A 15965-nucleotide genomic window follows, 5' to 3' on the forward strand; every position below is an offset into this window, starting at 1 on the left:
TATAATGTGAGTAATTTACTAAAGACCAACAATTTTGATACAAAAATTAGTTTAGGAAAATATATTTATAAGTGGTAACTGTAGGGTTAAAACTGTAAGGTTATAAAACAATGTATGAAGATTAAACTCGTAATATTTTGTTATCGGGCATTGTAATAAGTATGTTTATGTTGTTAATAAGAGTTTTACCCCAATTGTACTATGTATGTGTGAGGACAAGGGGCTTATTGGTCCATCTAGGCCATCACAACCAATAACTTAAAATACTTAAAGCCAGCTCTTATTAATTAAGTATTTATAAAGTTTTTCCCACGAAGTCCCATAAATTAATTGCATATACTATATCTGATTACAATCCATTCCAAAGGCCAAACGGCCAGTTATAATAAATAAAAAAAAAGAAAAAAAAAACTGTGATTTTTACCCTTGCATATTTTATACTTGCTACCTAGTCCTACCATTATTACCACTTTGTACAAACAGATATGTATAAATGCTATACTTACCATTATCATTCTTGAATGTTTCAGTTGTATCATCTCTTAACTTTTTTTTTTCCAATGGAGAACTTTGGAAATCGTGTCCTTGTATGTCAACCTTTTCATCCTAGTAGTGCTCCTCTTTCCTTTTCTAACAATTCAATGTCTTTCCTAAGTTAAGGCATGCAAGATTAAACACAGTACTCCAAATTTAGTGGTATAACTACATTAGACTTGTATTCATTATTTCTGTACATACAACCTAAAATCCTATTTGACTTGCCACTAGCACATGGTTTGCGAGGATGACAAACTAGAAGACTGTTAAGGTTGTTCCCATCAAAAGTATACTTCTAATTCAACTTATGATACCACATATGCATTATCTGTGGTTTATTAAAATTAAAAGCCATCTGTAATTTTATTTGCTCAATATGCCAAACAATCTAAATCTATTTGTGAAACTGCTAGTAACACCCAGGAACTTTATATCCATAAATTTAAACCATTTATTTGCCATACCTACTATTAATAATATAAAGCAAAGGCAAAAGTTACTGCCTCCACATTCAGTTTATTGTATTTTCAGGTTTATATCACTAATTAGTATTGCATCTTCACATTTCAGAGGTTTGGAACAAAATGTTTGAAACTGTATGTATATAAAGGGGTGTGCAAACATTCTTGCATTTGAAAGAAATTGAATATTTTGGGCCTATGCATTGCCATTATTTTGTGGTCAGTGCTTATGGTTTCATGTGTTTTTTTTTTTTTTTCACAGTTTGCTAAAACTATCCATTTGAGAAGTGTTGTACAAGCTTGGATTATCTAATTCTTAAGTAAGATTTTTTAAACTTTGGCATGAAAAATAAGCTGAGCGTTACTTTTACACGTGTAGTTTTAATGTAAGCCTCCGTTGTTGAAAATGTTTTAACATATTCAATGGAGAAGGAATGTAATACTGCCATAATGAATTAACAGAAGGTAATTTATGACAATTTTCTAAATGTATGTATTGCAAAATATCTAGTAAACTACTACAGATAGTTATTTTCAAACTACAACAGCAAATATACAAATGAAAAGAACTTAACATGCAAAGAAAAACCATTTGACCTTTTACGGCTGCTCCTGCATGCCTATCCTTGAAAAAAGTAAAAATTTAAACCCACCTTTTATTTTTCAAGAAATCTGTAGTTCTTTAATCCTTGTAAAGTTAAGACCTGTATTAGTGCTGATGGAAACTTGTTCCATAAGTTAATCACCCTATTAGAAAAATAAATATTTGAAGTGGAGCTTAGACTGTGTTCTCTAAATCATTTCTCAAGAACAACAACAACAAAAAAGTTGGGAGAGCTAACCTCTCCTTGTAAAATAATTTTTTCAATTTCCAGAACCATCCTTGTAGGTGTATGAACTGTTTCCAATTAGTATTCAATCTTTCCAAAGGAGACCAAAATTGTATATGGTATTCAAAGTTGATGCTAGCAACTACGAAGTTTATCTGTACGTGTGCATTATTTTACATGACTAATCAGTATAATTAGTGCTTGTAGGTAATTGGTTAATTGAGTTAAAAGCTCTGTCCACTACTTTTAATTTTTTCGTTATACTTGATGAGAGAGTTCCTACTATGTTAAACCTCACTGCAAACAACCAAAGGTTCCTATCTTTTAAGAGAATGGTACCTGAGTGTCAACTGAATCTGTCAATATAGCCCCACTGTTTTGTTATTGTGCACTCTTAAACCCAGCACTCATTTTTACACTTGTGACCATAATTCTTAAGCATAAACCAGTCCAACACCTATGAACCCTATAAATTCTACTCCTACTTTGTAACTGTATTTAAATTTATTAATTTTTTATTCTCCATTTCTAATCTATACATAAAATAATAATATATTTCTAAAATCAAGCTATTTTACAGTTAAGAGAGTCATCCAACATGAAAATCCCCATTTACTAATACCATAGCTATAATCACAATGTATCTCTGCTTACATAGAACTAATTGCCAATTTAAATATTTAGTAATGTACTAAATACCCAGCTGGTACCAAGTAACAGAAACAATAAATTGATTCTTTGAGATAAATAAATTCTTCTTTCTGACAATTCTCTATTTTATCCAGAATTTCATAATTTATAACCTAGTGTTGCTACCTCTAAACAGTGAGTTAAGCCTGACAATTAGTATTACTATTAACTAATTAAGCCTAATGTTTTAACTTTAGGCTTACTTGTACCTCAATTGTGACTAATTTAAATCACTGAATTAGCTCTGCTATATTTTAATAATAACGTTGTAACACTTCAGAAAACATTCCGATGTACAACTACAAGCATTTCTAATTTACTTGTCTTGGAGCTCTAAAATACTGTCTTACTTTCAACTCTGCCTATACTTCATTTAATGTTATCTTTTTGTATTAGCAAAGTTATTTTTAGACCATCAATGATTGTATACATCCATACACACAAAAAAAATACTGAATTTTATTTATTTTTGAAAACTGGAATTCTCTTCCAAAGTTAAGTTTTAAAAATAAATTGTACTAATTACTTTACATTCAGTTGTTGATAATTGAGTAATCTCTAATTTAATGCACTTGTGTATTTCATGAAAGTCCTTATATTTGATTACTTAAAGAAGCAAAGTTAAAAGAAAAATGTGTAATTCAGGACTAGCTGTTACCTGGACACCAAAGCATCAAATATGTTATTCAAGATATTTAATAGACTGTGTGTTCTCATGTATACTTGAAATGTCTTCTTAATGAACTGTTCAAGTGTGATATTGTATGTGGCTTTTAGGATTAAATTTCAGTTTTTATAAATTATTTATTTTAAAGAATGTTTATTTTCAGGTTGGCTGAATCAAAGCTTATTACTTAGTTTTGCATCTGATACATTGGACAGCCATTGCAAGAGTTGTATAAAGGTTCAGCATGACGTCCATTGTAACTTCAGATTCTAAAGCACCTTTAAGGGATGTGAAGAAGGTCCAGTTTGGAATTTTGAGTCCAGATGAGATTGTAAGTTTTAATATATGGTCTCTATACTTCCATGGCTTTTGCATTCTGGAAACTTAATATTTAAGATTGTTTTGTGCATGTGATATATGCATATCAGGCTTTAGAAACAAAGTTGGAAAATATTTGTCCCATTTGTAATTCTGCTTGTACCACTGAAGTTAACAAATGGAAGTTATTTTTACAAACTGATTTAATGTACAATTTGTAGGTATTCAATATTTTGTATATTAATTGTATTGTTACCTGTTGGTGAAAAAATGTTCAAAACCTGATTTTTCATAGTTTTATATATCAAATTTGAACTTGTTTTATAGTCATTAACATATATTTTTCTTGTAGTGCAATTTTTTGCCCATCAATCAGTTAAGTAACCTGATCAAAAAACATAAATCTTGCACGATCATGATCAGTAATGACTTACTGTTGTAGAATGTTCTATAGGCTATCATGCTCATGATTGCCAAGTGTTCGTTAGATGATTACTCTAGAACAGAAAAATACACTTGTAATTAAAAATAATAATAATATAACAAAAAAATTGCTATCAACAACAAGAAAATGTTATGAAAAACAAGGAACATTTTTCTGATCTGTAATTACTTTGAAAGTATTTTCAAAATCACTATTCAACTCTGTGTGACTACCATTTTACTCACTGATAACTTGTAAATGTCAACTTCCATTACAAGTGATAGGCAAATTGTTTACATTTTTTTAAAGCTCATCTACTGCTCTGTTCAGTGCTTTATGAAAGTTGTTTTCCTTGGGGAACACCAACTTTTCAAACTCCTTGTGTATGTATAATTGTAGGTTGTGTTTTTTACTAAATAAATGGAATATGTACTAGAATAGTAGCTTCAAAGTTATCTTTATTGTAGGCATAAATGTAATTATAAATGCTCAGGAGAGTATATGTGGTTATCAACATACACTGTTATCTGTAAAGTTTTGTTTTATAGTCAGTGTTACCAATAAGTTTATAATTTGAATTATAAGTATGATTTCACACTTGTTGGCTTTTATTTTTGATACCCATTGCTGCAAACCTGTCTTATTGTAGAAGTAAATTTTAGTTAAGCCTGCAATCTGAGTGAAATATTGGATTGGGGCTGATGTGCCCAAGATCTTTTGATATCAGGATTGGATTTGGATGATCTGCATTTATGTGTTTCGCATGTCTGGGCGTCCCTAATGTATATATACTAGTTGTGTGTATCAAACATAAAAACTTGTCATCAAATAAATCACTCGCTTATCAAACTACAAAAAGGACACATTTTCATCGGAATACAAATAAATATATATTAGATGAAGATGAACTCCTCTTACAGAGATCTTTCTGTAAACTTTTAAAACAATCCTCATTTCAGGATATTGTGTGCTCTCTCAATCATGAAGGTACCTGAATGTACTGCATACTTTCATAGGTGAACAAACTTACCGATCTAATTTATATAAAAAAACAGATCGGAAAAGTGTTGGGGAATTCTTTAGTTTCGATCAGTATTGACGACAGTTTGGAGATTGATCGCAGATTTAATTTTAGTGTTCTTGTGTTGTATGTACAAGCTTTGTAAAATTATTTGTGCCACTTTATGATTCCTCAGAGAAAATGAGAAATATTACTAAATGAATGTCTACCCAAGTCTAAAATGCAGGTCAGTTGTATATTACCATTGGAAAATGAAATGGTGAAAATGATTTTTTAAAGCCCAATGATGAAAGCTTCATTTTATGAAGAAAATGATTGAAATACAGTCACTCTAATTTTTTACTGAGGGCTTGTAAATTTAAAATATATTTTGCTTGTCATCAGGGAAGGAGAGAATCATTAAGTTTAACACAAACATAGTTCTATAGAAAGATATTTCATGGTCTTTAATTTTGTTTCATAATTATGACCCAAATGAATATTAACTGAATCTTTTGTATGTTATATTGTTTATTATGTATTTTGGTAATCATATGAGAACTTTTCAAAGTAATATGATCTTGTGGTAGTATAACACTAAAGTATCATACTTGTACTGACAACTATTAAATCTTAAGTAAAGATCTTACTGGTTTTATTTATGGTTATGTTTCTGTGTTTATTTGTATAAGAAAATCACAACTAATACCAGACAGTTTCCCTGTTACTGGTAGGGTGTGTTCAGTTAGAATAATAACTGTATCAACAACTTTCTTGAAGGTTTATATTGAAGATGTAGAAATAAGATGGAAAATATGAAGTTGGATTATAATAATTTAAAACTCATTTCGTGATGTGTAAGGGATGGATTAGCCAAAAATACAAATATTTAATGAAACATTTGTATATAATGTCTGAGAAGAGTACATATGTAGCTTGTAAATAAGATAAATGCTGTATTTATATTATTTTTAATGGTACATAAAATATCTTGGAAATACATTGAGTGGGTAAACACAGTGTCATTAGACTTTCTTAGAATATCTAAATCTATTTTTAGATTAATGGTTTTGAAGATATAAAGCATAACAACATAGTACATTATAGATATGTGACATAGTGGTCATTTCCTTATAAATTTTGATTTTTCCAAAGAAATTTGACTGAGGTTCAAAAGCATTTAATAATTATGCTTTATATTTGAAATATCTATACTTTAGATGCAGCAACAATTGAATTAATTTTTATCTACACAAATGTAGAAGTACCATTATATGGGCTAACTTATCCGTATTTATTTTAAATAGTTTTAAACTTAGGTAAGATTTCAGTGTGTTTTAATAATTACTTAATTTATGTTCAAGTAGCTACTTTTGTACAACAAAGTGCAGGTAAATAAAATGTAGGACACTGTGGGTTTGAAAAACCCCTTCTCTGGTCATAATTTTTGAAAATTACTTTTATGCACTTTGTAAGTATTGTTTCCAGATATACATGTAAATCAAAATATATCTTATAAATATCACATAATAGTTTGTACTGTAACCATATTTATTGGTATTGGTGTATTTATCTTTGACTAATTTTTACCTAAATTACATTTATTATAAAGTCTGATTAATGCATAGTTGCTTTTCATTGTAATTATTACTTTTATTCTTATGTATATTGATATATTGTATTCCCAGCATGGAGAAAACAGTTTTACACGCATATTTTGAATTTTTCTAGCTTCGAATGTCTGTCACGGAAGGTGGGATTCGCTATTCTGAAATTTATGAAGGAGGTAGGCCAAAACTGGGTGGCTTGATGGACCCTCGGCAGGGTGTGATTGATAGGCATTCCCGCTGTCAGACATGTGCTGGGAACATGACAGAATGTCCAGGCCATTTTGGCCATATTGAATTGGCCAAGCCTGTTTTTCATGTAGGATTCCTGACTAAGACCATCAAAATCTTAAGATGTGTATGCTTTTACTGCTCCAAACTACTTGTCAGCCCAGTAAGTTCTCATTTTATTAGTGAGACAAATTAATGGTTTAATATATTACTGTTTTAGAGTGAAACTTATAGTTACCAAATTTATAGTGTTAAATAAAGTTGAGTGTGAAAATATGAAATTTTCATGTGCAAGTAAATTCAGACTTCATTAATAATAAAGAGCAAAAGCCTAACTCTTGATTTTGTTTAATGCTAATAAGTTGATTTTATGATTGTTTTTGTTTTGAAACTGATTATCCAAAATCATTTCCAGAAAATATAATAAAAATTATTTTAAACTAACTTCAAGATTTCTCAAAATTATTTGCATACACTTGCTTTAGAATAATCCAAAAATCAAGGAAATAATAACCAAGTCCAAAGGTCAGCCAAGGAAAAGACTGGCTCATATTTATGATCTGTGCAAAGGAAAGAACATTTGTGAAGGGGGTGATGAGATGGACACAAAATTGATTAATGAAGCTCAGCAGCATGCTGAAGAACCTACAAAAAAGCTGGTATGTATATCCTTTGAAGCTTTGGAGTGTCCATTTTGTAATTTTGATACCTTTTATGAGCCATAAATGAATGTGTATAAAACATGTGTATAATGTGTATCATTCATGCATGCAGTTGTTTTTAGAAAGCTTAATCCAGTGCAAGTACATTGTTCTTAAAGGTACTTCAACATCATTTGAGTAAATTCATGCATTTTTATTAATAATTTTTTATTATTTCTTTAATTATAAAGTGGAAGTTAATCACATTACAAAAAAATAATCAACATAATTATTTCCTTTACTGGTACTGACTCAACCAGTGCTGTTACAGGTTGTAAAGGCTGAAACAAGTTTTTTCTTGTCCTTTAATTTTCCATTTTCTCCAGAAGGAAAATATACTTAATAAAATTAGAAAACTAAAACAAGTATCATATAATTTGCCCAGAACAAAAGTGTTGCATGATATATATTTGGCTTATTTTGAAATGCATTGTATATAGTTATAGAAAATTATTTTAATGAGACTATAAGAAAATTTAGCTTGCATAATGTTTGCCGCATTTCAAAATCATTAATTAGTTTAATTTTAAAAGCCCAGTGATGAATATGACATAATATGAATTACATGATTGAAATGTCAGTCACTCTAATTTTTTACTGAGGGCTATTTTTCTGTTCCTTGTGTATGTATGCTGACCAATGAAAGGTTCTTAATGCAATATGTTCTTTCTCAAAATTATTTCTTTTGTTCAGTTGGTTTAAATTGCATCACTTGTTCTTTAATTTTTATTTGGACTAGGATACACAAATGGCATGAATGACAAACAAGTTAAAGCATAACATTTAGTTATTTATTTTTCAGACTGAAGTGCACATAACATTATACCATTATATTAGTGTGTTTAACAAAAAGCACTGTCTTATGTTTTATGTTAACAGTTAATTAATTGGGTCAAAATATCAAAAAATGTATTTTTTTCCTTCATATAATCAACTTAAATATTTTATATTTATTTTTAATCCACTCTCCCTTACATTTGTCTGAATTTGATTTTTGCCATAGTGCTATATTTGACAAATTTTTTTTGAATGCTCCAGTGTTATGGCTGTGTATTGGTTTTACATGAAGTATTTAACATTTAATAGCAGTTTGAATGAATATGAAAATAATGTATGAAGGTATTAAAATCCACAAACGAACAATGTTTTATAATACACAATTCAAATCAATATATATATGTGATCAATATAAATCAAATAAAACATTTACGTGTAATTTTAAATTACATTGTATGGAACAATAATAGTACTTTAGATAAAAAATTCACATTCTGTACAGTACGTTCGTGTTGGTAAAGCACCTTATTGTGCCTAGTTAATAGAACTGCAACTGGCTTAAGGAAAACAGATCTTAATTTAACAGCCACCTTTCCAAACTGGTTAACAGTCATAGCCTTATTAACTCTTTCAGCATGGGCTCGGTACCTGGGACTGACCTAGTAACCATTTTGTGCTTGTTATAGTTTTCATGCTATAACTTTTGAAATATTAAACGGATGTTAATGGAATTTGACAGATTTATCAGTAAACATTACAATTCTTTCATATGCAAAATATCAATTTTTTTTTTTTAAGTCTTAAGGTTTGTAAAGCAATGTTTTTCTCATGCCTTTTTTGTCTTTTTGCATTTTGTCTATCTATCATGGAAAGTAATATTAATTGTAAGATTAAAAATACTTATACATAAGAAAAATTTTCAAATTTCACATGCGAAATCTTTATAACGTCCAAATAGTTACCAAATGTTTTTTAATAAACTTTATATTTTATCCGTTATTTTCAGTAATTAATCTCTGTTTGGGTTTGGTAGATTTGCCCAGTCTCGTAACAACCATAAAAATTTAGGACATAAATATAAATTATGCCTCTTTCATTCTAGAATGAACACAAATTATAACATACACATAAATGTTTAGACTAAATAGCTTAAATCTCATAACATTATACATTTATACATATTTATTTTTATTATATTGATCTTCAGTGGTGCCTGGCTAACAATACAGAAGTTACAATGATGCTGCTCACTTGCACTCATGTTACTGTATCAAATAACATAGAACTGACCTTTGGTCTGTACAAAGTAACCTGTCTTGGATGTGTTTTAGTAGAATAGTATTTTATAAAATAGTCACATTTCAATTATTATACATTATATATGTATATAGATTATTACTATTTTAAAATAAATTATTAAAACATAGAACATTAAATAAAGAAGTAAAGCAAACAGTTATCTCTTCTAATTAGGAATTTTGCACTCTTTTGCTGCTTACCTGCTAAGCTTTGTGAAATTTTGCACGTGGAGGATATGAATCAAAATTTTTTTAAAGCTTTATATATACATTTGAAATGAACAAAAATCATAAATTCCTATGTCAATACCATAGAATTCCACTATAATTTATCAAGCTCTTTTTGGGTCTAAACAAATATGAAATTTCAAGCTCACTAAAGACTTACCTTACCAGCTTCAAATCTAGTATGAAAAGAATGAGTTTGGAGCCCTGATACTTCAATGACACTGAGAAAGCCACTAGGGGACATTCAGACCATTCGATTGGTTATTCACATGTCATAGACAGAAGCAGGTGTACATAAGGAAGTGTTTGGAAAGAAGTGGGTGGGGCCACTGTGTTTCAGTAAACGTTGCGATATCTCAGCAAATAGAAAATATAAGATGTTCTTATTTTATATTCTAACTTGTCAATGTGGTTAATTTGAGTTCCTAATTTGTACAAAACTTTACACTGTATTTAGCCATCAAAAACATAATTTGAACCAGTGCTGCATTCAACCTATCATGTGACACACAAAAATCAGTATTTAGGTGGTTTTTTTTAATATTAACTTTTAAATTAAGAAATTAACTGATGTATAATACAAAAATTTTAATTATAATCTTCAATTTGATGCCAGATTTATAGACAAAAATTCATAAAATGGTAGTTCAATAAAATATTGAATGCAAGTCAACAAACTATGACATTGCCTTTGACCCATGTGGATAGGGTTAATAAGCTATCTTCAACAGCATGTATCACTAATTAGAACCTTTCAGTCATTAAAATACTTGGAGCAACCTGTCAGTGATCTATGCATATGTCTTCTTACTAGTTATTATGTAATTATGTTATGAAACTAGCTGCCATGCCACAGAGGGTACATATGATTTAGTCAAAATAAGAAAACACACAATGCAACTGAAAGCATTTAGTTTTAAAACCGTATGAAGAAGCATTCAGATGTGTTAAGGCAATATAAATATTGTATCTGGTTTTTGATCTATTAGAAAAAAAAATCCTACTGTTCCACTATTTTTAGACTAAGTTAGACAAGGTCATACAAAGCTATTTTTTAATTGTGGTCTTGTTTGCTATCTCAGTTATGGTAAGTTTATTTTGATCTAAAAAATGGTAGACATCGTAATTTATTTGTGCTCTTGATTAAAATCAAGACAGAATCACAAGTCACAAGTTTTTTGAACATTTTAATCTTTTATAAGGAGAATTAAATGAAAACTTTTTGTGATAGTAAAATTCTACCTTCTTCAAAAAAATTGGTATTTTTGTGTTTACAGAGAATTTTTATGTGGTGAACAGCTTCTGTATTTTGTCTTAGGGCCATGGAGGTTGTGGGCGTTATCAACCAAAAATTCGTAAAAGTGGCTTGGATTTGACTGCAGAATGGAAGCATGTGAATGAAGATTCCCAGGAAAAGAAAATTCAGTTATCTGCTGAGAGGGTTTGGGAAATTTTCAAGCACATATCAGATGAGGAGTGTCAGATATTAGGAATGGACCCTCGTTTTGCTAGACCAGATTGGATGTTGGTTACAGTGCTTCCTGTTCCACCATTACCAGTGAGGCCAGCAGTAGTCATGTTTGGTTCAGCAAGAAACCAGGTAAGCCAAGTTTTATTAAAACATTTGAGGGGAAGTAAGAATTATAGACAAATTCTTCTTAGCAGGTAGGGTGCAAAATTTATATATTTGTGTATTTATAGGTTGTAATATTATAACACAATAACAAAGAAAAACCGTTTGAGTGGTGTTACAAGTTATTAAATCTCTTATTATTTATAATATGTTTTGAAGATCTTGAATGTTATTGATTTACTAGTTTCTTTCAGTTTTAGTCTTGAAATTTGTTGAAAATATGCAGAAGTTTTTATTTCGATGAAGAAAGAAGTTGCATACTAACTAGCTAAAACGTTGATAAGTGGGATAATATTGTTAAAAATTTTCTCAAATGGGACACTTCTGATCCAATGCTTATTTGGATCTAACTTGAAATTAACAGATCTTGATTATAATTTTCATACATATACAAATAAAAGTAATTAGTTATAGTATTTTGTATAGTTTTGTTCTCCATATCTAAAGTCTTGAACAGAAATTACTGATGTTTTGATTACCTGAAGAAGGAAATTTGGCCTAACAATTTGCACTGAGAATGAACTAAATTTGGAAGAAGTGTTTCTGGTCAGTGTAAACTGTGATAAGCTACTTGTAGTCTAATTAGTAAATTGAGAATATTGTATTATTCGTACATATGTTATTTTCATCTTAAAATTGCTGAAAGTGAGGATTCTTTTTCAGGATGATCTGACCCACAAGTTAGCTGATATAGTAAAGGCAAACAACGAACTGATCAGGAATGAACAAAATGGAGCAGCAGCTCACATTATTGCTGAAAATATTAAAATGCTTCAGTTCCATGTAGCAACACTTGTTGATAATGAACTTCCAGGTTTGCCTAGGGTAGGTAACAGCATGCTGTTTTGCATATTATAGAATTAGTTGACATTCTTTTATAATTGATTGTAACAAGTTTCATAACAAAACTAACACTATACATAAAGAATGAGATAAGAGGTTTCAAAATCTGTCCAAACCCTCTGATTGGAGGATTTAAATCAATAGAAGTAGCTTAGTAACGTTAATAATGTTTACTTCTGGTTTACACCTGTTTAGTAATGACTTTCATCTACTGTTAATTTGTGTGCTCATCTTGAATTATAATCTTGAAGCCTTTCATTGGGGACTCACTTATCAACTGTTTCTAGGAATGCTCTTCAGTTCTAGAAAACTTAAATCTAAAATTTAAATGTTCCTTAATTTGTGATTCTAAGGATCTCACAATAGATCCAAGATACTTAGAATTGCATTTTGGACATTGATACTGATATGGGACTCTGGATAATTGGCATTTCTATAGTCTTTTTTATAAACTTAAGTCATTAACCCTAATAGTTGATTTCTTTTTGATTGTCAAATCATGAATAAGCAATCTCAAAAAAAGCAAGGGAAAAAAAACCAATAAAAGTAAAATACTTCCTTTAGCTATGCAGCAGGGTCAAACCTGTAGGGGTTCATGATACCAACAACAGGACTATCATATGAAACATACAAAATAATATAACAACAACAAACATATTGATGGGTTTTCAAGGATGGTGAAACACTAACAAACAGCAGCTTGATTAATAAATACTGTTTGGTTGAAGAGTGCAACTGTTGACTATTGCTGATTAGGCTATGCTAGCAGAAGATAAACAGTAATATGATGAGGAGTTGCCAACAGATGGTAGACATTGTAATAAAATGAAAAAAGACAATAAATTAATAATGGTAAGGTAGAAATGACTAGCACGAAGGAGCAATGTGATAGCTAGTAACAGGAGAAGAATAGATAGCTTGCCAGTAAGAATTAAAACTGTTAGGGGTTAGTAAAGTGACCATTACTGGTCATATGACTGATGACCATCACCCAAAGATGATATACTTTGGCATCATGTAATTCTTCATCCATACATCCTTCCCAACTGTAGCAGAATGTCCTAGATGTAAGTCTAGGTATATTGGATTTACCATGAAATACTTAGAGTTAAGGATCACATGGATTTTAGATCTACACAGTTTTCTAGTATAAAAGAACACTTATTGAAACATGGTGATGAACCCACAATGAAAGAAAGTTTCAAGATGGTGGTATGAAATAAAACAAAGTTTATTGATAAACAGACATAAACGAGAATTAAACAAGACTAGTAGCATCATTGAATTATTTAAAAAAAAGTTATATATAAATGAATCTTAGTCAGCCATGTGCGATTTATTAAGAGATTGTATACTCGTAATGTTCTAAAAAAATATATTTGTTGTAGCATATACTGTATTTCTACTTACTTATAGGCAATGCAAAAATCAGGAAGACCTCTAAAGTCTTTGAAGCAAAGATTAAAAAGCAAAGAAGGGAGGATTCGAGGTAATCTCATGGGAAAGCGAGTAGATTTCTCGGCTCGAACTGTTATCACACCTGATCCCAATTTAAGAATAGATGAAGTAGGAGTACCACGTTCTATTGCACAAAACTTGACATTTCCAGAAATAGTGACACCATTTAACATTGACAAGTGAGTATGCTTGGGGAAATTGTCTAATTTTTGAATTTTTGTGTGATATTGCATTTGGTGGTATCAAAAGAAAATTGACATATTTAATATATCAAATTATATATCTTAGTTGATAAATGTGAAGCATGTATTTAGACATTGAATAAATTCTTTAGATTGTACTTAGCTGTTATTATTATTTCCCTGAAAGTGGGCTGCAGACCACCTGGAGGGGTCACCTGTTTTAACCACTTCCACCACTATACAGTAATGTGTTGTCTGTCAGTCAGTCAGTATACATTAAAATGATGTCGCATAAGGGATGCTTAACTTTATAATTTTTACTGTCATGACGTCAGTAAAACGTACATGCCACGAATCATGAGAAGAATTATGCACTCCGTAGGTTATAACACAGCATGACATATGAACTTCAAAAGCAAGAAATAAAAATATTTGTTACTCTCACTTTTGATTTTGTTTACTCTTGAAACAACACTTTCGGGACCATGCAGAGGTACGTGTATAATGATGGATTAATTCATTACTAATGGGTACAGTTATTTATATCAGTGGAATTGATCTTGCAACCTTCCTACCTCCCAGAAAAAAATAAAGAAAACAATGAAATTTGTAAAACATTTTGTCTAACTAAAACGTGTTACATTACAGTATAGTCAGTGACAGACAGCTTAAATAGGTTTGGAGTTGATACACTGCCATAATATGTAGGCTACTGTTTTTAAAGTTAAGCCTATCAGAGGCTAAAATCAAAAGGCCTGCTCCATTGGAACTTTTGCCTTATATTAGAAATGAGATCATTTAGTTGACATCATCCAGAAAAGAAATGAAAATTCAACTTTATTTTGTGTAATAGGTACACTTAGTTTAGAAGGTATGTTTTAATAAAAGTAAGATATCATCACATATATTACTGCAATAAACACAACTTTTATTTTTTTTAAATTTGAGTGATTCACATTTACTAACCACTAAATCTATACCATGATGGTAGAATGTCTCAGAATTAACATACTTATAAAATAAATTTGGAGAGAATTTTCAAAACATTATGTAATGCAATATTTTAATGACACCATAAAACTTAGAATCCCCACATAATGTTAAGTTAATCCAAAATGCACTGAAAATAGCTTTTATTTTGTTTTTTCATTAACTTCATATTGTAACATAGTTCCATTTTTCTTTATAATTGGGTACCAAAAACTGGTCATTCCTATTTTGAAATACTTGTAGTACACCCATTTTCTTCGTAAACAGGAGGATGAAACTTTAATCAAAATTAGTGTTTTCTGTTAGTCCAACAATTGATTAATCAGAAGTAATGTTTCCTTTTAGTACAGTTTATGATTAGTCCAATATTGATTAATTAATTGTAATTAGTGTTTCTTGTTACAGTTTTTGATTATTCTAACAGTTGGTTAATCCTAATTATAATTAAATCAATTGTCACAAAAATAATAAACTAATGAAAATTAATTTTTCTTTTATTACAGTTTTTCAATATTCCAACATTCAGTTACTCAAAATTATGATTAAATCAAAGTGTTGCGGAAATAATCAAGTAATTGAAATTTTACTATTATGGTTTGTAGGTTATGGAAGTAAAAGAAGGCTTAACATTTTTTAAAAATCAGACAAATTATAATTGTTAATCCAGTAGTTACACATTAGAAAAAAATTATGTTATTGAATACATTATGCTGGAAAAAATTTAATTTTGATATAGTATTGTACTGTTTTTGTTAATTGGTATTGAATATTTAACTTGTTTGATTGAAAGATATATATATATATCTTATTTTTTCAGGATGCATGAGCTAGTAAGACGTGGAAATAGCCAGTATCCTGGAGCAAAGTATATTATTCGTGATAATGGTGAAAGAATTGATTTACGTTTTCATCCAAAAGCTAGTGACCTCCATCTTCAGTGTGGTTATAAGGTATGTTTTAAGAGTTCCAGTTGTTAATATATTGTGTTTTAGTTAGTAAATTTAATCATATTGCTTTGATATATAAATCTCGCTACATTATGGATTTTTAAATTGTATGTATATATATATATATATATATATATATATAT

General features: G+C 29.7%; 1 protein-coding gene across 1 annotated transcript in view; it reads left to right on the plus strand.

Annotated features, from left to right (window-relative positions):
• LOC106469161 (DNA-directed RNA polymerase II subunit RPB1) overlaps positions 1-15965 on the plus strand; it is a 41270-nt gene that overhangs the window by 1585 nt on the left and 23720 nt on the right. Inside the window, 7 exon segments of the mRNA XM_013929629.2 lie at positions 3349-3516; positions 6659-6928; positions 7251-7424; positions 11088-11369; positions 12066-12227; positions 13662-13882; positions 15693-15825. Coding sequence (XP_013785083.1) covers positions 3430-3516; positions 6659-6928; positions 7251-7424; positions 11088-11369; positions 12066-12227; positions 13662-13882; positions 15693-15825 — 1329 coding nt within the window. The 5' untranslated portion in view covers positions 3349-3429.

This window comes from Limulus polyphemus, unplaced genomic scaffold, assembly GCF_000517525.1.
Source record: "Limulus polyphemus unplaced genomic scaffold, Limulus_polyphemus-2.1.2 Scaffold94, whole genome shotgun sequence".
Taxonomy (NCBI): Eukaryota; Metazoa; Arthropoda; class Merostomata; order Xiphosura; family Limulidae; genus Limulus; species Limulus polyphemus.